Consider the following 25,999-nt stretch of genomic DNA (forward strand, 5'->3'; position numbering starts at 1 on the left):
GCACTGACTATTTGCACCTCTCCTGTTCCCCACAGTCTTACGGGTGGTGTAAGACTACAAAGAACCATCATCTGGGAAAACAAGGTTTTCCTGGGATGAGTTACACAACCTTAATATTTTCAAAGTGCTCCTTTTCCTGGAGAATGAGCAAAGCTGGGACTTTCACTGGGATGCAGGAGTATGGTTGGGTGTGATCCCAAATGGGAGCCAGCTCTGGAGGAGCAGTCCACATCCAGCCTGCAGCAAGGGCATCTGCCTCTTGGCACAGCTTTGGGAGCAGGAGTGAAATGTCCCACTGGAACAAAGAACCGTGATGACTGCCTACCACGTCCTTGGGACGTGCAGATCGAAGCAGTAACCATGGCTTCTCTTGGAGGACCCGCTTGGTGCAGTCTGGGCCAGGCCAGAGGCTTTCTTTCCCCAACATGCACGAGACTTTGACGCAGAGCAATAGTCATTTTGCCTGCCGCAGGGGATGAGCGGTCCAGTCTGAACAGGTTGTCTCCTTCTGGTCTGGGTAGGCTATTTATTGCTCCTCTGACTGTTTCTCATGGTATGTGCTGACCGCTCAGCCTGCTCATGAAAAACAAGAGAATTCCCGTCCAAGCTCCAGTGCCAAGCAGGCAGCAGCAGTTCTCTTCTGAGCAGGCCTGGGAACCTCTTCTCGGCCCTGGGTGGCAGATGTCTCAAAAGCAGCTCAGACCTGGGAGAGTTGTGGCTGTAGACCAGGTTTTGGACTGAAACACCCAAACGGCTCATCAGACAGTCCCCTGGCTTGTCCGAAAACAGAACTAGCACAGATAGGAGTGAAATGTATCCATGTACGTGCAGGTGAAAGCCAAGGGGTCCTCATGGGCCCATAGCTCTACTCCTAACCAGGAGGCATGGGGCAGCTGCAGATTCCCACAGTACGAATGAGAAGTAGGCAGGTTTTGCAGCTACAGAAAGGGATGGGACCTTGTGCTTTTCTCCACTGGTTCTTGGAGTACATATGCTCCAGTGATCAGTCCTGAGGCATGGAAATTCACACTTCCAGCAGCTCCTCTTATAGGAAAGGCCTGGGGACACTAAACAAAGCCAAAGGAAAAGAGCCACGCTAGGGACAGCCCCATGACAAGCCCAGGCAGTCCTTGGGGAGCTCCCATGCAGTCCTGGCTGCAGTTCTTCATTCGCTGACTGAAGGCATGGGGCTATGATGCTGAAGTGTGATTCCCACTGCACGTTGAGCAGTAGCCAAGCTGATGTACCCTGTAAGGCGGACATCACATTTGTTGGTGTGATCTAAATCATTCACATGCACCCAGATATGCCCATCTGCATAGGAGAGATGTTGAGATAACAGATACTGTGTCCCTGCTTTTATTTCAGCTGGTGTCTCAGAGGCACTGGCAGCATCAGGAGTGTTTTTTGCAGTTGTGATCCACCCCCCTCATCTGGGGAAAAACCACATGCACTGCCAGCTAGTGCTCATTGGTGGAAAGCATATTACCTGCTGCACTCCAAGTGCCAGAAGCACTGCGCAGGGCCTCTGCTCACTGGCTGCCACCTGCCAGTCAGTGGCTTATCATCTCTTCTTAATTAAAACTGTTTGGAAAGGCAATGGCAAGGTAACCCCCACAGATTAGTCATTGCACATCTTCTCAGCCCTTTGCTGTCTGCATGCCAAATGGTGTGCGAGACGGAAACAGCAGGATGCCAGCTGCTCGGCATCCTCCATGAAGTAGCCAAGGGGATGAGTACAGGCAGGGCTGGTACCAGGCATCACTGGTGACACATGGGGACCACAGAGAGTGGGCTGGGGTTGCTCTCAGGTTTTCAGCTGCAGAACGTATTGCTGACAGTGGTAGGAGAAACAAGGGCATCTCCTGGGGTTCCTCTCTAGTCATGGGTCTGGCTCAGCCTTGGGAAAGAGTCAGCCCTGCGGCTTCTTCCTGCCCCTGTACGGCTTCTTGCATGTCTGGGATGGACAACAACCAGGCTGGGTCAGGCCTGGGGGACCTCACAGCAGCACGGCCGTGCTATGTGACACAGGTACTAACAGGGAAGTAGTGCCCCTCAAGCCCCCACCTCAGGACATCTGGCCCCAATGATCTCACCCATGGGCTGGCCAGGACAGCACTGTGGATGGGATCCAGCTGCCTGTGCCTGACTCCAGGTGAGGCAGGATGAGGTGAGACTGGCTGGATGAGACAAGCAGCCAGAGGAGATGATGAGAGTAATTTCAGACCCTTTAAATCAAGACTTACATGTGCCCTTTGTTGCTGAGGTTGATATCATGACCCTCCCAACTTCAAAGATGGTGGGCACAAAAGGTCAGATTTTTGTTCCATACCTCTAACCTGAATGCTATAGCTAGAAACATCTAGCAGCACACTACTTGCAGGCAGGAAAATCCTTTTTGTTGTGTGCCCCTGAAATACTGCACAGAAAAGACTTAATTACAAAGGATTTTCTTTGGGGAAGAAAAATGTACTGAACAAAACATTCTCCTTGCACTTACTGGCAAAGGATCACATCTACCATCCAGCTTGAAAGGACCTTTTCACTCCTTCTTTGCCTTGCATCACTGCGATCACATCAGCACCATAATTTGAATGTACAGAGTCTGGGGGTTCAAAGGGGATCAAAAGGCTCTGATGGTGTCTGAAACAAACCTCTGGATGCCCCACTGTGACTTTTTGGGGTTTTTTGCTACAATTTAATTTGATGGGAAATTGCACAGATAGACAAAGAACATGGTTTCAAGGTAAGGTTGGTCTGGAAAAGTTTACTGCCAATAGCAAATCCAGTTCCTGGGGCTGTTTCTTTCCAGTGTGGGGCTCTGCGCCAGTCTTCCATGCCTTCTCACCTCCAGGCAAGGTGCATTTAACAGTAAGGCTCTTGCTTAATGTCATCTGGCTCCAAAGCTGGCCTCTCTAGATCCTAGTGGCAACTATTCAATGGCCCATCTTGTATTTCTTGATCTGGTCTGCCTGTTTTGAGGTTTTACCTTGTTGGAGGTTGGGTTTTTTGGACTTGTCCTTCTGAGCATGGCCTGCACCTTGGAGACTGAACTGAAGAGCTTTTAAGAGAGGAGAATGGAGTCCATGTTCTCTGAAGCTGTCCACAGCATTGGGATTTCCTGGACTTGCTCCAATGGCTCTCATGGCAGAGCAGAGCCATCCTCCGCCCCCCCGCCCCCCAGAAGCTCAGTATCACAGCAAGAAGAAGGGAAGAAGCATGGTACCGATAATTGGAACTGCAAGTCTGCAGGGTTTGTTAGTAGAAATTACTGCCATATTTGCCAGCACACTCCTCTACGCCCGGGACTAAGTCCTCACATCCCAGGGCACATGAACAAGTGCTCTTCTCTTTCGTGTGCGCATCCACAGAGGCATCCCCCATCCATATTACAAAGGGGTGGAATTTTGCAGATGGCCTTTCTTAGGCAGCAGATGTGCCGCATAGTGCTTGCCAGCACTTTTTGATGAAAAATGGCATCAAAATACGAGATTTTGATGAAGAACAGAGGAAAAAATCTTACTGAATTTTCACGATTCCTTTCTTGACTTCTGGCTTGTTACAGAGTTGGTCAAATGTTTCTAAATTCAGCCATGCTTCAAAAATTTTTACCAAAAAACACAAGGACTTTTTTAGAAGAATGTTTCTCAATTTTTCCCTTCTGGTTTGGCCATGTGTCCTACTCACTGAGAGGAGACTCCAGTTAGTTTTTCTGACTAGAACCACACTTTAAAGAGCAGAGCCATTCCCTTAATTGGGGCTGATAAATCTTGCAGGCATAGATGAAGATAAATCACATTTTGAGCCCAGAGTACAAATTCTCAGGATTGAAATATTTGTGTGGTATTTGTTAAGCAATTTGAAGGCTTATTGAAGTAGCTGAGCTGTACAACAGGGCTGGACCTGGACCAGGACAACAACTGTGTACAGACACTCAGCACGTAGGCAACAGAGATGGAGGGGCCTCGATGAATCCCACTTCACTCAGAGCATTCATGGAGGACACCTCCTTTCTTCTACGCAGGGTATCTTTGGTTGTGCTTCTTCCACCACTCCCTTTGGGAGGCTGGAGGGCTGCTTAGTCAGACCCCATGGGAAGCCTTTATATTCAAGGCATGCTAAAGTTCCTCATGAAGAACAAATTCACTTCATCCCAGAGGAAAGTCATGGAGGGCTTTGGACTTCTTGGGTCTGTTTGCTGGCCAGTGGCTGCCACTGCTGCTGCAGCGGCCAGAGGAAAAGGCAGCTTCTGCAACGCTGGGGTGGCATAAAGGGACCTCTGTCGTCGGTGATGGCTGGTGAGATGATGGATTCCCAGCAAGCTGCTGCGTGTCCAACACACATCATCCAACCTGGACTCAAAGCTTCAGCCCTAAGGGCCCTCTGCATAGCTCCCTCGGCGGTGGGATGAGCTCTCCAACACTGCCACGCCACACCTCTCCCAGACCACTCAGTGCAGACTTTGGCGTGTCCTCACTACCAGTGGCTCCCCTCTGGCAGAGCAGGGCCCAAGGCCAGCTGATCCGTGCTTCCTGAGGCTGTGAGCCCTGTGGCAGGTGCTGGGCCTCTGCTGGTCGCCCCCTGTGGTCTTCACAAGCAGGAAGGGGCCATGAGGCCCCAAGGGCATCCCGTGGGGTTGCCACAGGAGTGCAGGCCCACGGTGCGGTGGGAGGGAGCTACCCAGGACCGGGCACGGCCACATAGGCCTGGGGAACCCGCAGCATGACTTGAAGGCGCGGTGGCCGCCTGTGACCAGCCTGCAGGCACCAGCGGGATCCAATGGGGTGGGTGGAGGGGAAGAGGCCATGCAAGGGCCAGGGCAGGAGAGACCCCATGAGCAGGACCTGGCAGGCAGGGCCCCATGGGCAGGGCCCCATGGACAGGACATCACGGGCAGGACCCCAGGGGCGGGACCCCACGGGCAGGACGCCGCGGGAGGGACCCCACGGGCAGGACCCAGAGGTGCCCGCCTGGCCCGGCGCGGCCGCCAGGTGGCGACCTCCTCCCGGGTCACGGCGGCCGCGCCAGGCGCCGGCCCCCGGTGGGCCCTGCTCGCCCTGCCCAGCCCGCCTTACCCAGCCCGGCCCCGGCGCCGAGGACGCGGGAGGCCGCGGGGTTGGGGCAACCCCTGAGGTGGGGCAGGCCTCGGACTGCACCCCCCGCTCCCCCGCCCGGGGCAGGGTCCTTCTCCCCAGGCGCTGCCGCCTATGGGCCCGGCCTGCTCCCCTGAGAGGCCAGGCCCAGGCCCACCGCCCGCCGCCCAGCCCACGCCCGAGCCCTACCCGACGGCCGCTCTGGAGGCACGGCCGAGCCCAGCACCAGGGCCCCAGCACAAACACCTCTGTCGCCTAGCAGGGCTGTGGCAGCCGCTCCCCGGGGCCACCCCAGCCTTCCAGCCAGGGGGCACTGCCCGGCTTCAGCCCCAGGGGCAGGCGCCAGCAGTCTGCCAGAGCCCGGACTCGGGACTGCTGCCCGTGCCGGGCTGAGGACACCTCTGCCTGCTTTGGGGTCACCTGTCCTCCATTGGGACCCCCTCCAGAGCAATGTCTGCGAGGAGGAGACCCCCATGTTCCTGGTCAGAAACCACTCAGCAGCCAGCAGGCAGCCTGGGTCGAAGGCATCTCCGGGTGCAGCTTGGCCAAGGGCTCCCCTTGGATACCACAACAGTACACCCACCTTCACCATGTCCTGCGTTACTAGTGGCAAAATCCAGCTTCATGGCTACACATTGACCTGTATGCTGCCTTCCCCAGCTCAAAGAGGTGTCCAAGAGGATTGTTGGCTGCAGTTCTTGGTGGGAAGGGAGGAGGCAAAAGTAGGTTTTTTCCTAAAATACGGTCAAAGCGCAGAACATCAAGTCCGGCTCAGTGCTTAATCTCATGTGGTCCCTGTCCGAATAAAGTAGATAAACTGAGCCAAGGCTGGAGGCCCAGTCCTTTGTTAGTACCATCTCTTGGAAAGAAAGTGTCTTTTGGCAGTAAATGGGATGGAAGCAGACCAGGCAATGCTTGAGGACACAGCCAGCTTCAGAGGGGATCTCATGGCTCTTGCACAGCCCTCTGAGAAGCCTATAGACCTGAACCCCTCTGTATGCGGTTACTCAGAGTGAGCCAGCATTTATGACAGAGAGCTCTCTTTCTTCAGCACCGTTGTTCTCTTTTCCCACCCCAGACTCAGAGCCTGCTCTCCAAAGGCTGTCCTTCCTTGGCACCCAGAGATACAGACTTTACTTCCCTCCTCAGCATTCCTGCTGCTCAGCTCTGCCTCCTGCTACCTGCTCCAAAGCAGCCAACGCTGAGACAGAGGAGCTGCAACATGATGTGTGCTGGGCATGCTGCTGCTCAGCAGGTGGAATTGCCATCTTGGGAGCTCCAGGGTCCTCATGGTGGACCCCCAGCAGCTCTGGCATCGCAGGCTCCAAAGTCCCAGCTTTTCATAGTGGCTTGTAAGACTTCCCTGGGAGGAAGAGTCCAGTTCCTAACTCATGGGAGTGGCCAGTGAGCTTGACTGGTCACCCTGCTCTCGGCTGTCCAGCATGGGGAGATAACTGGTTTCCAAGGCCCATGTTTGTGGGTGACAAGACACCTGACATGGCTGACTTAGCCAGGCACTCTGTGAAGAACCATGCCCCACATTTGGCATTTACCCGGAGTAATACCCTTCACCACCAGGTCCAAGGAGAAGCCTTTCCTGTCATACACTCCGTCGGCTCTGTGGGAGTATGGGCTTCTGCAAGGGCTCCTCTCCCTTTTCAGGACATCTCTGTGATGCTGGAGAGCAGGGTCTCCTACCACACCCCAGCAGTGGTCCATAGACCCTTGGTGGTCTGTGCCCCGCTCCAGGGAGTTTGGCAGGAGGCTGAGGTTCTCTGAGCAGGGCAATGAACCTCCTTGGGAGGAATGGTGGCATCTGCAAACTGAGAGGCAGAATCGTTCCTCCTGAATTCACTGAACCTACACTGGGCTTTGAGCATGACTGCACCAGCCATGTCCCACACATCTGCTTCAGGGCTTGGGTGTCTCCCTGGCAGACTCCTCCAGTGAAAAAAAAAAAAAAAAAAAGTAGGCTGTTTTGCTGTTTGCAAACTAGCCCTGCTTTTTTGTGAATGGATTCATTCACCGGCTGCTTGAAAGAGCCATCTTAGCCAATGGCCAGCTTGTGAGCGCTGCCTCCCAGCTAGTCATGATTCGCCCTTCATGGCTCTGCCGCTCTGATTGGGCTCCCAGGTGCCACATGATGTGGTCCTTTCTTCTTGATGGGGTGTCTGACATTTTTAAGCAGAATACCAAACAGCTAACGCTGAAAAGCAACCATGTCTCCTGGATGATGCTGCTGTTAATATTTGTTTTTAATCACCAAGGGGGAAGGGAGACTCATGCACATTTTTTGCAGATGAACCAGCAGTCCATCTGACACCTTTGGAGTGACAGTGAGTAAAGCCCTAGATTCTCCCTGCATCCCCTTGTATGCATGCTGGCGAGGTGTCAGGGCCCAGCTCTGCCGACCAGCGACTGGGCATGTGGCTGGGCTTACTACACATGGAGACACAAGCAGCTAAGGCGAACTGCAAAGGAGCTGAGAGAAAGGCAGCGTGAGGTGGGTCTTGCACAGGGGAAGCAGACACACACCCCCTCACACCCAGCAGCTCTGGGGAGATGGCAAGACAAAAGCCCACCTCTGCCCATCCCATGGGGCCTGCCTGCGGTCAGCATGGTCCACCCTGGCCTGTCTTGGCACTGTTAACCTCAGCATTGTTGCGTGTTTTTCATCATGGTGACGAACAAGGAGCTGGGGTGCCTGGAGGAAGCAGGTCCAGCTCACCTGGAGCTCCTAGCCAGCAGTGGTCAGCAGGATGGGCTCACTAGGGACCTGTTAGTGGACGAAGCAGGGTGTGCAGGGAGACTGGCTTTCCTGACAGCTCCTGGTGGCCATACTGGGCTGTGAAGGCAAGTGACAGCAAATATGCCAGGGGAGGAGACGAGCACAGTTTTGCATGTTGAGAAGAGTCCCAGTTTAGCCTGGGCCTGAAAGTTTGAGGAGGCAAATTACTGCCTCCAAGACCATTCATCTGCCTTTCTAGGAATGATGAGTGATGGGCTTAGATCACCACCCAGGCCTGAGTCAGGTATCTCAAGAGCTGGCATTAGACATCTGCGAGCTCCAGCCCTGTGAATCTGGGTCACCCTGGCAGACCCAGCACGCCGACAGAATCTGTACTCCTGGAGATGGGTCTCAGCTGAGGGGACCTGAACTAAATGCAATTAGTCGGCACAGGAAAATGGGGATGAAATATTGTTCGGCAATCGAGAAAAAAGAGTTAACCTGCTGCTGGTGTCAAAGCCAAACCGGGATGTGAAAGGCAAATGCAAAAGTGCCTCCGTACCACTCAGTCAAATGTCAGAAGCCACCCTGAGCTCACACTCTCTCCCAAGACAAACCGGTTCATGTAAACCTGGGTTTTGTGCATGGGAGAGCAATTCATCAGGTGACAGAAGGGCCTTGACATGCAGAAGGAAGAGATGAAGACCTCTGCAGACCTGAGAGAGGGGCTCTCTGCTCCATGCCAGGCTTTGCAGGGACTACAAGGAAGAGATCCAGACGTGATCCAGCCAAGGGAGCTGCCCCAGCATAGCACATGGTGTGGGAGTAGGCGAGCTCTGGCTGTGGAGAGGAACACCGCCTTGGCTTCCCCGTTGTGCCAATGGATGTGTGCCTGCAGTGCACGGGGCAGCCATCAGGTCCTGTGGATCCTCCTCCACCACGTCCACTCTGCCCTGCCTGAAGGAAGAAGGGGTTAAACCACTGATCTTCCTGCTAACCACCTTCTGCCTAAGCCCCAGGAATCAGCATAGAGAAGGGAGACTGCAAAGCATGTGGCTTCACAGGGAACGGACAGGATCCCCCTGCAAATACTGAGTAAATGGAGGGACCAGCTGGGTGCCCAGGAGTGGGCATGTGCATGCTTGTCAGTGTGTAGCCACAGCCATGCACATCTTTTGCCAACGTGATGATAAGCGTGACCCAACCTAGAGGATGCCGCCCACCTTCAGTGCTCTGGGCCCATCTCCCAGGCCATCACCCCAGAGCACGGAGGGAAAGACCCATGTCTTTAGAAGTTGGTACCCACCACATCCTGGGGCTGTGCCAGTTCTGCCTATTCTGCCCCCTTCCCCCCCCCTCACCCCCCCGCCCCCAGTTTGTCCCTTAATCACAAGCAGCTTGAGGAGACAATGAAATAGCTGCACCAAAGAACCAGGCTTGTTCCTCTTTGTCTTTGGCTCCTTTGAGGCTCAGCAGACGAGGCGAGCCATCACACCCACAGCCTGGCTGTCACACATCAGACCCAATGCCTCCCAGGGCAGCTGAGCAGGAGTTCCCTTGGCACAAGGTGACTGTGCATTGGCAGGACGTGATCGCATGCCAGCGCCGCAGCAGGTTGGTGAGGCAAGGCCTGGCGAGCTGGCACACATGCCGTAGGGCCACGCCATGATGCCCGGCCCCTGCCCACACTGAGCACCTCAGCTCTCATGCTTTCACCTCCAGACAAGCTGTCATCTCAAGCGGGACCACTGAGTTCTCCCCAGAGATGGAGGCAGCCCCCCCTCCTTCCCCCAGTACATGGCATGGAGGCTTTTAGGCTGGTTTTCACTGGAGTTCACACAAATCTCGCCTTCCCCATTCCCACCCCCCCCTTCCCTGCACAACTGAACTCAGCCATTGAGCCCAGCGAATGGTTTATTTCCCAGGTTAGCACAAAGCAGGGGTCTCTGTGTGCCCCTGGAACCAGCAGAACAAAACGCACAAAGACGTTAGAGGGCCATTTGTAACCAAATCCCAACACACCAGATACTGTTGGGATTATGTCAGAAATATTTTCCCAGAATGCCCTCCCCCCATGCTCCCTCCTACAGATGTTCAGCCCCCACACCACAGATGTTGTTCCTCTTGCAAAATGAGCTTTCCCCTTCCTATCCCAAATGCCCCTGATGTTTTGCACATTGCCTTCGCCAAGGTCTCTTTTCCACCCTGCCCTCTCCGTCCCCCCCCCTTCCCCGGTCCCTCGCTGACAAACGCACGGAAAGGCCAACCTGCCTCCTCACGTGGGGCTGAGCAGACGGCCGGAGGCCTCTGTGGGGACATCGGCTGCTGGATGTCACTGTCCCTCTCACCTCGTCCCCACCATGGCCATTAGAAAAGCCCTCTTCCTGTTTTGGCCTCTCTCCATGCGCAACCTCTGGACTCTGCAGGCCTGCTCCGGGGGGGCTTGTTGGACTGTGGTCCCCTCAGAGGAAGATGGAGGGACGTGAGCCAGACCCCTCAGAGGGTCCCTGCACCTTCCCATGGGCTCAGTGTCATGCCGCTCTCCTCTTGCTTTGTGCTGCGCTGGAGGAGGACAGGGTCCCCTGCCGCTCTGCACACAGCCTGGCAGAGCACGGCTCCTCGCTGGCAAGGGCCTTCGGCGGCAGTTTGTTCCTCGGGGATGCCGGGCACATTTCAGACACTGGAGGGAACGGCCAGACCTTCCCCTCCAGAACCGGCAGCCTACATGGAGCAGGCAGAGGGATGGCCTGGCAACCCATCAGGGCTTCGCTCCAAGCCCTACAACAGACAGACAGACAAACAGATCTCCACTGGGAGTGGGCTTGCACTGCCAGTGCCCCCAGCTGGCCCGTCTGCCGGCAGCCTGCCCGTGTGGAGCCGGCCCGTCTCTCCCTTGCCCTGGCTCCGTGAGCTCCAGTGGGAGAGTGGGGGCCCCGTCCAGCCCTGGCACACGAGGGTGGAAGGCTGAAGGCAGGCAGTGCCATTGCAAGATCAGTGCTTCCTCCTGAGCCCACCACACACCCGGCAACGCCGCGAGGGAGAGATGCCAGCCCTGGGGCTCCATCGCAGCAGCAAGGCTGGGCACAGAGCTTGTCTCCATCATCCCCTCCTGTGCTAGTGGTGGCAGCCGGGAAAAAACCATTTGTTCTGACACACACGGGGCTGCTGAACTGTGTCAGGCACTTTGATGGCCAGGGTGGTAACCTCAACTGCTTCCTCTGCCAGCAGGAGAGCTGAATCCAAGAGCCACAGAGCATGCGGGAGCCAGGGATGAGCGACACGAAGCAGGAACCTCCCAAGGACTTCAGATGACACCTCCAGTCCAGGACATCACAGCTCTTTTATGCATTACAAGCCACTTCTCTCCCATGTTTTTTTGTTTTTCTCCCCAACAAGTTATATATGCAAAGAAAACCCAGAGTGGGATCCTGTAGAGGCATAAACCGGTGGATCTCTACCAACCTTCGGGGCATCTTGCGATTTACACCAGCGTGGCCCAGGCAAAGCCCTTTACTCATCACCTGCTCCAAGCAAGAATTCGAGTCTCCGCTGGTCTCCCAGGGAGCTGGGGTGCCGCATGGGGTTTTTTCTTCAAAGATAGAGTTTATTGCTAAAAATGTTTTGATCAGTGATAGCTCATATTTACATTGATATGTTTTTAAAGGAATATTCAAGTAAACATTTCCAATAGTTTCTGGCATAATCTCTAGCTTTTTTTCCTATACACAAACGTTAAAAATAAATAAACTGTACACAGAAGATTTCCTTTAACATCTCTACATGACTATATGTATTCCCACACAACAAAATGATTCCACTCTTTCATAGATTTGTACTTTTGTTTAAAATTTCCTCCTTAATTAATCGTTATACACTTAAAAAAACCAAAACCTAGAGAGCCTGGCAAATTATTTCAAACATCAGTGACAAGGTCTGAAGGAGACAAAAAAAAAAAAAATACAGCACAGAGAAACAACTGTCTTCGGGGATGCTGCCGTTCTTTTTTTTTTTTTTTAAAAACACCCCCCCCCCTTTTCCTTTTGATAAAAATCATCTTTACAGGAAATTTCTGCCCTTCCCTTCAGCAGGGAAATGCTCAGGTTCTGTGGGGATGGGTTTAAAATGTGGTCCTATGTCTTTAAAATAATAATAATAACAATAATAATTATAATAATAATAAAAAACAGCTGCAATTTCCCCCTTTCCTTTAAAATCTCTCTATTTACACAGTTGGTAATTTTTTCTCTTTTTTTTTCCTTTTTTTTTTTTTTAGCTTTTTATTTTCCTTTTGTTAGAAGGCTATATACGTATAAAAATAGACATCTGATTGTAGTGCTTTACTGTGCCTTTGGCCTGCCCTGCAGTTCCTGGGTTCGCTTTTCCCCTTTCAAATAAAATAACATTAAAATAAGTAAAAAAAAAAAACAAAAAAAACCACCAACAACACCCCACCCAAAACTCCCAAACCCCGGTTCCTCCCCCCCCCCACCCCGCGTCTGGGGGGGGGATGGTGGGGAAAAAAAAAAAAACACCCAACACCCCCCCCCAAAAAAAAAAAAAAAAAAAAAAGTAATGATCCAAACACAAAAGGCGGCAGTGCAAGGGGCCGAGGGAGGCTAGCAGGAGCACTTGCACTCGGAGATGAGCGGGTACTGCACGGGGATCCAGGTGCAGTACTTCTGGCTGGACCAGCCCTGGCAATGCCAGCGCAGGAAGGTCTTGGTGACCGACTTGACGGGTTTGCAGAACATGCCCTCGGGCAGCGAACAGGACTTCTCGGCGAAGCAGTTGCCCTCCTTGATGTAGCGGGGCCAGAAGCGGACGCCCAGGTCCTTCCAGGTGTAGAGGACGGGGCAGTAGGTGTACGCCCAGAGCCACTGCAGCACCTTCCGCCGCGCCTTCTTGCCCACCTTGAGGCGCGGTCCCTGGGGCGGACCCAGCTCCAGCCGCCGCAGCTCGGCGGGCAGCGCCGCCCGCCCCCGCCCCGCCGCCTCGGCGCCCGAGGCGTTGGCCGGCCCAGGCACGGCCACGGCCATGAAACCGGGGTCGAAATGGCTGCCCAGCTTCTTCCTCAGAGTCCTCTCGTCCAAGTCCTGCTCCTTGGGGTCATACTCGGGATCCGGGTGCTCCACGATGTCTTTGACGGGCAGGTTGTCGCTGGGCGAGGGTCGCAGCCGCAGGAAGGGCTGCCCGCCCCCCGGCCGCAGCAGCCCCAGGCAGGAGCAGAGCAGGAGCGCCCGGATCGCCGTCATGCTCCGGGCGGGCCCCCGCCGGCCCCGGCTCGGCGCTGGCTTCCCCGCGGGGCTGGCGCTGCGGGCTCGGCTCCTAGCGCTGCCCGGCGGCGCCTGCCAGCTCCCGGGGACTCATAAATAGGCAGAGACAAAAGTCCGGCGAGGCCCGTTACTTTAAATAGCTCGGCCGGGGTTGTGTGACAGACGCATCTGAGGCTCGCTCCGCGCCCGCGGCCGTTGGCTCCCCGGGGCTCCCCGCCGGGCCGGCTCCAGCCGCGGCCGAGAGCGCCGGGGGGTCCGTGCCTCCCCCGCGGGCGGCGGCGGGGCAGGGCAGGGCACGGCGGCGGCCGAGCCTTCCTCCTCCTCCTCCTCCGCCGCCGCCGCCGCTCTCGCTCGCTCCCCCCCCAAAATTCACAGCGGACTCGTCTCCATCGCCATGGTGACAGCTGGGCCGAGCCCCACGACAGCTTGTCTAGACGGTGTGACAGGGTTTGGCGTGAGACCGGAGCCCGAGAATAAAACCCTCCTTTATAGCCGGGCGAGCCGGGCGAGGGGGCGGGGAGGAGGGTCACGGCGCCGCGGCCCGCTCGGGCGGCCCCTGCGCGGGCACCGCCGGGGCGCGGGGCTCAGGCGGCGGCTGCGGCGGGCGGCGCCGGCAGCGCCCGCGGCCCGGCCGGGCTCCTCCTCATGGCGAGCAGCTGGGGCGGCCGGCGGCCCCCCGGGGCATCCTCGGCGGGGGCGGTGGGGGGGGGGGTGCCGGCGGTCCCCGGCACCGGCGCGGCGACGCGAAGCGGCGCGCCCCGGCTCCCGGCGCGGTCCCTGGCGGCGCCCGCCGCTCCGCGCTGCTCCTCGGCGGGGGCGGGTGGGGTGGGGGTGCTCGGCCGCCGCTCAGCAACCCCGGCGCCCCATGCTACCCGCTGCTCCGGGGGCCCGGTCGGCCCCGCCGCCCTCAGCGCATTCAGCCGCGGCTCTCCGCGCCTCGCCCCCTCCTGCGCCGCCGGCTCGGCGCAGCTCAGCCCAGCTCAGCGCGGCGGTGCCGGCTCGACCCTCCGCCTTCCCCGCCGGGCCCCGCCGCCCACTGCCGCGCCGCCGATCGTCGCCCAAGTTAAATACGCGCCCGGCGCGCGGCCGCCCCGCCCCCGCTGTCACTTTCGCCGCGCGCTGAGTGACAGCCGCGCCCGCGCCTCCCACCTGCCGGCCCCGGGGCGAGCGGGGCCAGCGGGGCGAGCGGGGCGACAAAGGCCAGTGGGGCGAGTGGGGTGAGCGGGACCATCAGGGCCAGTGGGGCCGTGAGGGCAAGTGGGGATAGTGAGGCGAGTGGGGCCATCAGAGCAGCGGGGACAGCAGGGCGCTGGCCGGGGCTGGGGCGCAGGTGCTGCGGGGAGAAGTGCCGGGACCACCACCCCAGCAGCAGGCACAGCATGGGGTTCACAGCATACGCACGGCCCTTGCCTGGCCTTGGCACCCTCTGTCCGCCACCGGATGAGCTCCAGCTTCAGCATCTCAGCAAGGGAGGCTACAGCCTTCCAGGAGCATCACTCTCGCCTGAGGTAAAGTGTCCCTGCATCCCCTCAGCATGACATGGTGTGATAGCAAGTCAGGTTAAATTAGTGGCTCTTTCTTCACCTCCTTCTCAGCAGCGTGGGGCTAAATCTCTTGGGAGAGAGCTGGACCCACAATCTTCAAGGCACAGAGGGTGAGAGCCTGGTGTGTGTCAACACAGCGAAAACCCAAACCCTTCTCACCTCCTTTACCTCCACATTGCTCGGCACTGAGCTCACACTTGAACCATGTCCAGAAATTGGACACACAGCTGGTTCCTCCAGGCTAAGAGTGTGTAAAAGCATTCCTGCCCATGCCAGTCACTCCCTCCCAAAGGCATGAGATAACCAGCTACCCACTGGGGCCAAAGCAGGGCGTGGAGAGAACAAGGCAGATCGCAGGGCCAATTTCTCACCGTGATGTGCTTACAACCCACCAAGCAAATCGATGGGCTGCAACAGCAGGCCAGCCAGAAGCGCCCCACCGCTACATGCTGAGTATGCACGGAGCTGGCTTCACTCAGCAGACTAATGGATGGAGCATTTCCCCCAGGTTCCCGTCTCTTTGTCATCCCAGAAATGCCAAATGTTGGGTTCAGGCAGAAAAAGAAAACAAAACCCCCAAAAATGGAGAGCTTGGAGATCCAGCCCTGAGTCTGCATGAAGGCAGAGCATCCACTGAATTTCAGGGAGACAAAGCTGCTGCGTGCCGGCCCAGGAGCCGGTCACAATGTGTCCTGGTTATTTGCAACATACAGGATTAAAAAGCAGGGCTTAGACATATCCAGCCTTGCTTCCCTTGCTGTGTATTTCTGCTATCATGATCCCGGCTCAGTTTGGTGAACTCTGAGCTTTTCTTCACTCCTTTGGCTCACACACACTCTGCAATTCGAGTCATGAAAAGATATTGTTCCCCAGCTGTTTTATCATTAGCTCTCAAAACAGTTTGCAAAAGAGATGCGTATCGTTATCCCTCGATACTGAGTATTGTCAGTAGAACACTTCCATTACCAATTTCCTGACCCCAATACGCATGCGATGCTTAAGCCAAAGTCAGCCTCGATGCACAGGCGGATGTGCACTCTGCTTTTGCTCACTGCTGGGTGGGAAAACTTCGGTCTCTCAGCAGTGTCAGAATTAAAGCAAACACAGTAACGAGAAGCAGCTCAGGGCAGAGACACCCAAGAGTCAGGAATGGGGCAATTACTCAGCGAGATGTACTGCTGTTGGCACTGCTGCCTTAGTAAATCCCGGTGAGGGGATTAACATCTGACTGTAATTGTAATAATAAAATCTGACATGTATACAGCATTTTTCATCCTGAAGGATCCCAAAGCGCTCAAGTAACTTAATTCCTTCGGCTGTCTCCTGGACTTTATAAACAGGCTGCTTAATCATCCCACACCAGGCGAAGATGGCTTTGCTCTGGGCACGCTCATGTCACTTCAACAGGTCCCCCGTGGGAGAGAAGAGGCTCTCCAGGGTGGGCTGGAGAAGGTTTCCCCTTTTGGAAGCAAGATCCCTGGAAAATGGTGCTTGGCACATCCAAGAGGCAGCAGAGCGAAGGCACCAAGGTCTGCAGGGGACTTGGAAGGCCCTCCCAGCCTTTCTAGCAGGCAGCCTGTGGAGGGCTAACCGCCGTGCTCTTGTGCTAGCCACTGTGGAGCATTTCATTTGGCCTTCTTTTGAACTTTTCAAGGGGCAGGGGGAATAAAGACAAGCCCCTGGGCAGGAAATTTGAGGCTTAATTCTTCCCGTGGGGTCCACCAGCCAAAGGCTCCTTCTCCAGCCCCTTCCTATTCTCTTCGCTTTGGAACATTGGGGCAAAGTCCTATTTATGGCTGTGTGCATGGACCATGTGTCTGAGCAGTGCTATGCATTCATACACCTTCCCTCTTACTGCTCTCTGCAGACACACAGCCCAGCTCACAATCTAGCCCTTAATTAAAGGATTTGAAGTTGGAATGGGTACATATCACATACAGAAAAGCCTTATCAAAATAATTCCATGTAAGAAGAAAGATGTGATATCAAAGGCACTTTCTGAAGGCTAAAATGGTGGCAAACCGCTTGTTCTTGCATCTTTCCCTTATCTGTCATCCTTTTGCCATCTAAAGAAGACCTGAAAAGTTTTGCAACAACAGAAAAAAGGTCATTTCTATTTCACATTTAACTTTGGCGGTGCCTACTCTGTTTTCATTGGAAGGCTCCACAGGCAAGTAAATTCCTAGTAGTAGCAAAATGTTAGCGATACTGTGTTAGCAGCACAGTTATTCAACTGACGATTTTTATCTTTTAGCATGTTTCAGGCAGCACTAATTTAACTCAAAGCCAGGGGTGAAGATACAGAACAAAATTATATTTGTGACAAAGTCATTCCTGTTCCTTCAGCTGTATGCACAAAAGCTTCAAATCCACATCTTAAACTATGAAAAAGCCTCCTGCCCAATCCAGCAGAGCAGGAAGCCCATGCTTGGAAACCTAAAAAGGAGAGGAGAGGAGAGGAGAGGAGAGGAGAGGAGAGGAGAGGAGAGGAGAGGAGAGGAGAGGAGAGGAGAGGAGAGGAGAGGAGAGGCGAGGAGAGGAGAGGAGAGGCGAGGAGAGGCGAGGAGAGGCGAGGAGAGGAGAGGAGAGGAGAGGCGAGGAGAGGCGAGGAGAGGCGAGGAGAGGAGAGGAGAGGAGAGGAGAGGAGAGGAGAGGAGAGGAGAGGAGAGGAGAGGAGAGGAGAGGCGAGGAGAGGCGAGGAGAGGCGAGGAGAGGAGAGGAGAGGAGAGGAGAGGAGAGGAGAGGAGAGGAGAGGAGAGGAGAGGAGAGGAGAGGAGAGGAGAGGCGAGGCGAGGCGAGGCGAGGAGAGGCGAGGAGAGGAGAGGAGAGGAGAGGAGAGGAGAGGAGAGGAGAGGAGAGGAGAGGAGAGGAGAGGAGAGGCGAGGAGAGGAGAGGCGAGGAGAGGCGAGGAGAGGCGAGGAGAGGAGAGGAGAGGAGAGGAGAGGAGAGGAGAGGAGAGGAGAGGAGAGGAGAGGAGAGGAGAGGAGAGGAGAGGAGAGGAGAGGCGAGGAGAGGCGAGGAGAGGAGAGGAGAGGAGAGGAGAGGAGAGGAGAGGAGAGGCGAGGAGAGGAGAGGCGAGGAGAGGCGAGGAGAGGAGAGGAGAGGAGAGGAGAGGAGAGGAGAGGAGAGGAGAGGAGAGGAGAGGAGAGGAGAGGCGAGGAGAGGAGAGGAGAGGAGAGGAGAGGCGAGGAGAGGAGAGGCGAGGAGAGGAGAGGAGAGGAGAGGAGAGGCGAGGAGAGGCGAGGAGAGGCGAGGAGAGGAGAGGAGAGGAGAGGCGAGGAGAGGAGAGGAGAGGCGAGGAGAGGAGAGGAGAGGAGAGGAGAGGAGAGGAGAGGAGAGGAGAGGAGAGGAGAGGAGAGGAGAGGAGAGGAGAGGAGAGGAGAGGAGAGGAGAGGAGAGGAGAGGAGAGGCGAGGAGAGGAGAGGCGAGGAGAGGCGAGGAGAGGAGAGGAGAGGAGAGGAGAGGAGAGGAGAGGAGAGGAGAGGAGAGGCGAGGAGAGGAGAGGCGAGGAGAGGCGAGGAGAGGAGAGGAGAGGAGAGGAGAGGAGAGGAGAGGAGAGGAGAGGAGAGGAGAGGAGAGGAGAGGAGAGGAGAGGAGAGGAGAGGCGAGGCGAGGCGAGGCGAGGCGAGGCGAGGAGAGGAGAGGAGAGGAGAGGAGAGGAGAGGAGAGGAGAGGAGAGGAGAGGAGAGGAGAGGAGAGGGGAGGGGAGGGGAGGGGAGGGGAGGAGAGGAAACTCATCTTCTAACTAAACATCCTTTGTCTCTTTTGGGTTTTTCTGTTCCTTTCTATTTGCTTGTTTAAGTTTTCCAGGCTCTCTTTATGCTTGAGAAATAATGCTGATGGGCTGGCATGGCAAGTATGGGGAAAGGCTTGGGTCTGACAAGACAAAAACCCCAATTTTCACTTAAGAAACAAAAAAAAAATTAAAAAGGACTAAATGATGGTGCACCAGGTTTTCATTAGAGATATGTTTATTTTCCAGTAGAAATACATTACCCTGCTCTCGTCAGTGTGTCTAAAGGAGCGGTTCCCAAAGTACGCCATGGCAAGTGGTTGGCAGGGGTCCATGGAGCAGCCTCCCGCAGCAGTTCACGGGCTCGCCGGTTCCCTGCGGTCTGCTGGAAGCAGGAGGAATTCAGAGGCTGAGAGCAGCTGGCTGGCCCCAAATGCTGGTGAAGGCGAGGGAGACACCAAAGCCCACGTGGCCACCTGGGGCTGGCTGTGACTCAGCGCGCACCTCTGCACAGCAGAGCTCTGGGGCAGGGCTCAGGTGCCTCTGGTCAGCCAGATTCCCCTGGGGCAAAAATGTCACTGTAAGGGTCAAATGAATGGTATACGGGGACACACAAACAGAGTGTTTCTCGTATTCATCATAGATCTACTAAAGTTTAATTTCTGTAAGCAGTTCAGTAGTCCCGAGGTTTCTTTTCCCATCCCATCAGGAATGGGATGGGGAGAGAAATGGGATGGTAAGGAAGGTCGCCCCAGCCACCTTCTTCTTTAAGGACTAAAATCTGTGCAGGTCTGGTACCTGCCCTGTTCACCCCCCAGCTCCCTCCTCCACAGCCACGGGCCACCAGCCCCAACAAAACCCCCTCGGATGCCCAGTGCTGCCCTTCCCCAGTGGGGCCATGGAGGAGCATCTGGCAAAGGCCTCCTCTGGAAAGCTGAGCTAACAGTGTCCTGGTGAGACCTCATAGCCATGTTACTGAGAGCTCAGCACTGCCCAGCACTTACCCTGCACCATGTCCAGATGTGCCAAAGAGCTGATGGGAAAGAAAAAACACCACTGAAGGTCCAGGGAGGGGATTACTTGTGCCTCAGAAATACATTTTCTCCATACCAAGTAGGGTGTTTTTGCTGTTCTGAGCTTCTTGGTGTCCATTTTTGTCCTTATCATGAGGTATTTTTCTGCTTTTCAAGCTCCTTGTGACTTTCTTCCTCTTGGCATCATGGTGTTGTGCCCCATCCCTCGCTGCCTCACCCATTTCTGATCCCAGCTGATTTCCTGCTGTATGCCTGGCCCCATATGTCCCTGTTTTCTGTGCATCTGTACCTCAGAGTCCCCATCAGCTGCCTGGAGTTCGTCCTTTGATGTTTGCACTGTAGATGCCGTTGCTGTGCGCTGGCTGCAGCACCTTGGTCTCCTGTACTTGATACCACCCACTCCCACCCCCTGTTTCCCTGCTGTGCCTGAGAGCCCAGCAATTGCTCTACCAACTCCACTTAACAGTCTGCACAAATCCTAGAGCATTTCCAGTAGTGCCAGATGTCTTAAATGCTTCAGAAAAACCTACCCTATCTCCACTACACGTGAAGAAGTCCAAGGGGGGTTTTCCTCCCTCTTCCCTTACAGTCTGGGATTGACTACATCCAATTTGCTGTGGCCTAAAGCCTAGACAACTGAGGCAGGTGATGCCCAGGGTGGTGAAGAAGGCTGCACTGAGCAAAGTGTTTGGTTGGCCTCAGTCCATTCATAGTGACTACTACATTTACCACCTGATGGACCTTACTGACTAGGCTGGTGGCCTCTGCACAGCTCCTTCTGGGCAGATGTTGGCATTGCAGGATGGAAGAAGGAGGGTTGTTCCACTGCAGCCATCAGCAGTTTTGTTGTCATTTGCCCTGTAAATATTCACATGCATCAGTCATTTTGGCCCAGCGCTTGTGGGCAGGAGATCTCACCCTTCAGTGAGGGAATTTGCAGAAAGAAAGTCCCCAGTGGAACAGTTTGATCTTCCTGACCCCGCTCCAGCCCAAAGCGCCCACTGCACAGCCCGGGGGCTTGGCAGAAGCTGGGATGTCAGGATGGAAAACTGGCCAGGGAGAGAGAGCTTTCCTTTCCCAGGGGACCCACAGGAACTCTGGACAGCTGCCAATGTTAAAAAACAGTAACATGGAGCTCTGAGATTTCTACCCACTTGGCATACATCTGTCACCACATGTGTTGACAAAGAGCAATGCTGCCACATCATGTTGTATGTGGCAGTTGCTGTCAACACTCGTCTAAGGCAGAGAGAACTGCTCAGGGCAGCTATTTTTTGAAAACCTCCTGAATAAAAGGGCTAGAACATGGCCCATCACTAACGGTGGCCGCACCAGGGAGCAGCTCTGGTTCAGGGACTCTTGAGCCTCTCTCCAGGGAGCAAGCGTTGCTGCCAGTGTAAACCAAACCCAAATGACCAGCCCCAGGCCAACCTGATGACACAAGACTTTGCCTTCCTTTCCGCTCTGACAAGCCCTGCCTTTTGCCCTGTGCCACTACGAAATGAAGGGAGGCCTGGCAGCCAGCAATGGGAACTCTTGCCATTCAAATAAACAGGACAAGCCGTAGCCCTGCACAATATACCCAGCCATTGGCCAAGACAGCTACGAGGAATCTCCTCCAACTGCAGTTGGATCAAAGATCCAGCTACAGTCCATCCCCAGTCCACACCCCATGCATCTCTTCTTGCAAACATCCATCCCCCAGCAACTCCTGCTGGAGGACACAGCACTTTCCTTTTGCTGCCTCTTCTAGCCTGCCCCAAGCACTGGCTCAAGCTCTCCTTCCTAGAGGGCCCTGGCAGGCTGTGTCCCAGCAGTCCCAGCCTGCCCTTGGCCCCCATCCACATGCCAACATGCTTGGGTTCAAGCCGTGTCCCACCACTGTGACCTTGAGGCCAAAGGGAGAACCACAGCGATGATGTTCCCAGAGACACCAAGTTGTGGCTGTAACTGATGTGTGATGGAGGGACCCAAGGGAGCTCCAGCTCAGGTGGCAGCCAGGTCAGGGCTCAGCACTAGTGGGTTGCCGACCACCCGGGGTGCACAGGGAGTGCTCGAGTGGTTCAGTCACCTGCACTCAGCTCCACAGATGTTGAATTGCTGCTGTACCAGCTAATGTACCACTACCCCGGGACACCTCCGTGCTGAGGTTCCAAAGGGCCTGGGTGACCTGCCACACTTCATCTGAAGCCCAGCTCTTCTCCCCAGCCTGGCACCCCAAGCACAGACCATCCTCCCCTGGATGGGGGCTATGTCTTAGAAGTTGCACTGAAGGCAAATGTGCATGGACAAATTTTTTTCATCTTCTTGGTTTTTTCATCTTCAAGTTTTGTTAATCTTCAATAATTTTTTTATCTTCTTTGATTTTTTCATTTTCAAGGGTTGCCCTGGCAGGTGGTCTCAGGAGGCAGAGACTTGCTCCCATAATCATGCTGTGATACTACCATACCTGTGGGACTTTCCTGCCAGCTGGCACAGCGGGCAGCTCGTGCCACTCCCTCCAGCACGCTGCGGGGTCTCACAGCACCTTACTTCAAGCTCACACACCTGCACACCCTTTGCTGGGTCTTTCTTAGAGAGCCTCTCTGACCTGCTCACCACCTTTGAGGAGCTACCGCCCAGAGAGTCCCCCAAGAAGAGGCACCTCTTCCTGCTAGCACTGCCCACCCCTAGCAGGGCATGGGGATCAGATGAGAGCAAGGCTAGGAGGGTCAGACACTCAAAACAACTTAGATCACCAGAAGTTAGGGAACCTCAGTGCCTTTGAGGAGCCAGGCCCATTGTCCACCAAGCCAAGGTCTGTGGAGGCAATCCTAGGAGTGTGCGTACAAGGTTTAGTACTGCCAAAGCCTGGTACTTCTGTACAACAAGGGGTAAGGATCAGTCAGAAATAAGGTAAATGGATTTGCTTCTTCCAGTTTCATGTAGCTCCAGGAGGGACATTTCGCACTGCAGTGGCATGGGTCCCTGCCCAAGAGAAGCTAATGGATGGTAGCAGGAGGCATGGGCTGACACGGGACAGAAAATGGGATCCTATGTCAACATGCAGCCTCATGCTTACCTTGAGGAAGACACTTTTGCTGTGGAGCTCTCCCATCTACCTGTCCCTCTAATCCTTACCTCCTGCCCCACAGCATGAACAGAGTCAGCTCCACAGTGGCTGTGGGAGGGACAAGTTCCTTTTGTCCTTAAATCCCAGGGAACCCAGCAGCTGGGATGAGCTTAGCCCATAGGAGTGATTAGCACTGAGCCACCTCCTGCCGTTACGGAGCCCATCCCAAAGCCAGAGGGGGCAGAGCAGGGGTGCTGGTGTCCAGGTGATCCTCCTCATGGAAGCGTTTTCTTTTCACCCTGGCACACCTCATGCACAATCTAATGCTGGTTCAGAGCATCCTCTGCGGCTCAGTGCTGGAGGTTTCACCAGCTCTGAGCTGCAGCTTCTCAACCAAGTGCACGCAGATTCCTGCCTCCTGTTTTCTTCCATAGCCTTATTACCAGGCAGCCAGGAAACTTGCTGCTGCAGATGCTCCACCTGGCATTTCTTACTCCAGTGTGCAAATTCAATTTATTTCAGCCACAGAAGACAAGGTTATATGTTTGACAAAGGTTTTTCTAACACAAGACACACAGCAGCATCCCAGCTTTCCTGAGCACAGGCTGGAAAGCTTGCCACCTTGTTCAAAACCTGTGGGATCTACAGCTTTCCAGCTTTCTGTAGGCTTTGGTCAGCCCCCTGGGGGAATTTATATTGGACCCATGCAGCTTTCTCGCAGCTTTTTTCTGCAGCAGTTTTCTGACAGTGTGTTTTTTTTCTCTTGATTCAGTTCCAGCTTTACTTGTCCCTAAGATGCTGTGGAGATGTAGGGAGATAAACATGGGGCTGTGTGACTCAGGGACCCCGCAGGAAGGGAGCAATCAGACCCAGGGGTGGGTGCCAAATCCTTCCTAAATTCCTGTTTGGAAAAGTCTGTCTGTGAATAATAATTCAATGTAATAACGTCATCTCTGACCAGTTGTAGCTCTCTCTTCAGACCCTGAGGAGTGCAAAGCCCAGGAGGAAGGCAGCTGTCGCGGAGTGGAGGGCATGAGCATCCTGGAGCACGGCCCATTAAGGACAGGCAGCAGCAGGCAGGGGAGGGCTTACAGGACCAGCAGCACATCCCAGTGCCTATGAAGTGCTCCTCATCCAAAGACCTCTCCAGACCTGGGCGGCTTTGAGGGGAGCTCCAGCTCTACGTTCAGGGCCTGCTCACATGACATGGTCAGGATTCAGCCCTCCCTGGGCCTCAGGTTGTGCCTCCTGCGCTGCAGCCTGAGCTGGGCTTCACTGCCCTCCCCTGGGACACAGAGCATGGTTTGTGGGGCAAGAACCTGAGAAGGCGTTTGCATTTTGCCCAGATTTTCCCGTTTAATCAGGCCCCTTCAGTCTAGTCCCTTGCCTGTTTTTTTAAAGCAATGAAAGAGATTTCCCAAATCCATCCAGCTCTAAGATTACACACAGGCAGAGACACCATCAGTCTCTGTCAGTCATTCCCTCCAGCCGGAAAGTTAGTGGCAAAGGAGTTCAAATGCTGAGCCTGGCTCCTGCTTGTCCTCCCTTCCCATGCAGCCGTTCATGGGTGCAAAGAACTGCTGCTCTGACCTGGAGTGTTTTGCTCCTGCTCACCCCATGCAAATGCTTGCAAAAGGTGCTGCACAACTAGGATTTGCATCCAGAAGCTTGTGGGTCTTTTATCAGTCCCAGAGGGGACCACAAAGGGAATGAGAGAAATGCTCTTGGTACAGCTGACACTTTGATGTGGCCTTTGCCCTGATGGACATTTCAGAGGCCAGCAGCAAAGAACAAGCAGAGGGAAGGAATAACATTGAGGTAGGGAGAGCTGTGAAATGTCTGCTCTGATGCGAGGATGGGATCTTCAGTTCCTTTCCTCCAAGGTGAGAAATCCCTCCTGTTCATGCCATCCAGGCTGGGTCCTCCCTAGGCTATGGGCTCCACCAGGAAAGAAGTGATCTCTTTATCAAAGACTGGTAAAGAAACCAAAAGCCTTGGATCATCACCCTCAGAGCCCTCCTAACTGGTGTTTTCATTTACGGACATATGCTGGCAGGCAGAGAGGGCAGCACCTGCCTGCGCAGTGGCCAGAGGAGGGGAGGAAGCCTCCGCACCCTGCAGGTTCCTGCCAGTGTTCCCCAGCAGGCAGCGTTTCCTCTGCACCCTGTGTTTCAGTGAGCAGGGGAGGTGACTATCGAGCAGCCCTGGCCTGAGGAGCTGGCTGCTGCAGGATGGCGTGGGGGCCAGGACATGTGCTACAGGAGAGGGGACACAAGCACTGGTTGCAAGAGGCTGGGAGTGCACTTGGGAGGGACAGCTGCACCTGCACCCTCATAACTGGCTTTCCCTTGGCATCTGCATTGGGTACCCACCTCCACTTTGCCAACTGGACAGAAATGTCCATAGGAATTATTTAATTTTTTGATGTCTGAATGAAACTTTTCTGGACTTTTCTCCAGAGGAAACTGTTTGCTTAATTTGGTCTAAATTCAGGACAAGTTTTCATTGCTTTGAATCTGCATTTAAGAAAAAAGCAATAAACTATTAATAAAAAAAATTGCTTTCAGTGCTGTCCAGACCTTCCTGCTCCAGCACCCAGCTGCCTGTGGGGAATGTGCGATTTGGAGAGCAAAGGTGAGGAAGGGTATGATGAGGTGACCACTTACAGCACGCTGCATCTGGGAGCTTGTGCTGGCAGGGCAGGGCAGGCATCTGCAGGCAGAGAGGACATGAGCTCCTTGCTGGAGAAGAGTGAGGAAGGCAGCCCTTGCTACACGAGAGCATCATGCCCCTCCCTCCATGCTGATGTGAAGCCCAGCACTGAAGCTGCTCCAGGTCACAGCAGGGGGTTGGCAGTTTTTGTCCAGTGAGCGAGTGATTTATTGACCTTCTGTGCCAAAGGACGTTCCTCATTATTCAAGTCAACTTGAATTATCCAAGTCAACTTACAGTTGCGCTTCCCTGTGCCTTCAGACATCCACAGTCCTTGTCCCGTCACCTCCTGGTCGCCACCAGGGCTCCTGCTGTGTTCTTGCACTCTTGACTCCTGCACAAAGCCAGAAGCAATAATAACACAAATGAAAGAACATAAACCTGACTCTTGCACCTGTGCCAGGAGGTATGTAGCACTGACTGGGACCTGGCTGGAGACTGGCTGTGCTGGAGCCTTGCTGGAGCCAGGCTTTGTGGACATGCTGAATGGGATAATCTACTCAAATCAAGTATCTTATCCTGTAGCTCATGACTTTGTCATGTTTTGTAGTTCTTCAGCTTGGCTGGAAAGATTTGGACACTGGTTATTCAAGCAGTACTTTTTGTGTGTTGGCATGCCCCCTTTACTCACAAGAAATAAAAATTAGATATATTAGGTAGCAATGATAAAGAGGAGTATCTACATCAGTGTTAATCAACCCCTGACAGTCCCCATTGCTGTACTTTTCGAGGCAGCCCTACTCCAGGGCAACACAGCAGGACATGCTCCAGGTTTTCCCCACTACAGCTCTGCTCAGCTCTGGTGCAGGCTCCAGCACCACCACAGCCCT

General features: G+C 54.7%; 1 protein-coding gene across 1 annotated transcript; it reads right to left on the minus strand.

Annotated features, from left to right (window-relative positions):
- Positions 1 to 11,610: 11,610 nt before the first annotated feature.
- On the minus strand, positions 11,611 to 14,129 carry LOC142062821 (noggin-2-like). The gene has a single exon (XM_075105882.1). The coding sequence runs from the start codon at positions 13,071 to 13,073 to the stop codon at positions 12,438 to 12,440; it is 636 nt and encodes a 211-aa protein (XP_074961983.1). The 5' UTR covers positions 13,074 to 14,129; the 3' UTR covers positions 11,611 to 12,437.
- Positions 14,130 to 25,999: the final 11,870 nt, after the last annotated feature.

The sequence above is a fragment of the Phalacrocorax aristotelis genome, chromosome 10 (genome assembly GCF_949628215.1).
Source record: "Phalacrocorax aristotelis chromosome 10, bGulAri2.1, whole genome shotgun sequence".
Lineage (NCBI taxonomy): Eukaryota > Metazoa > Chordata > Aves > Suliformes > Phalacrocoracidae > Phalacrocorax > Phalacrocorax aristotelis.

What these genes read in the sequence shown, in the direction of transcription:
- LOC142062821 (XM_075105882.1), bottom strand. Translation starts at nt 13,073, where the DNA reads ATGACGGCGATCCGGGCGCTCCTGCTCTGCTCCTGCCTGGGGCTGCTG.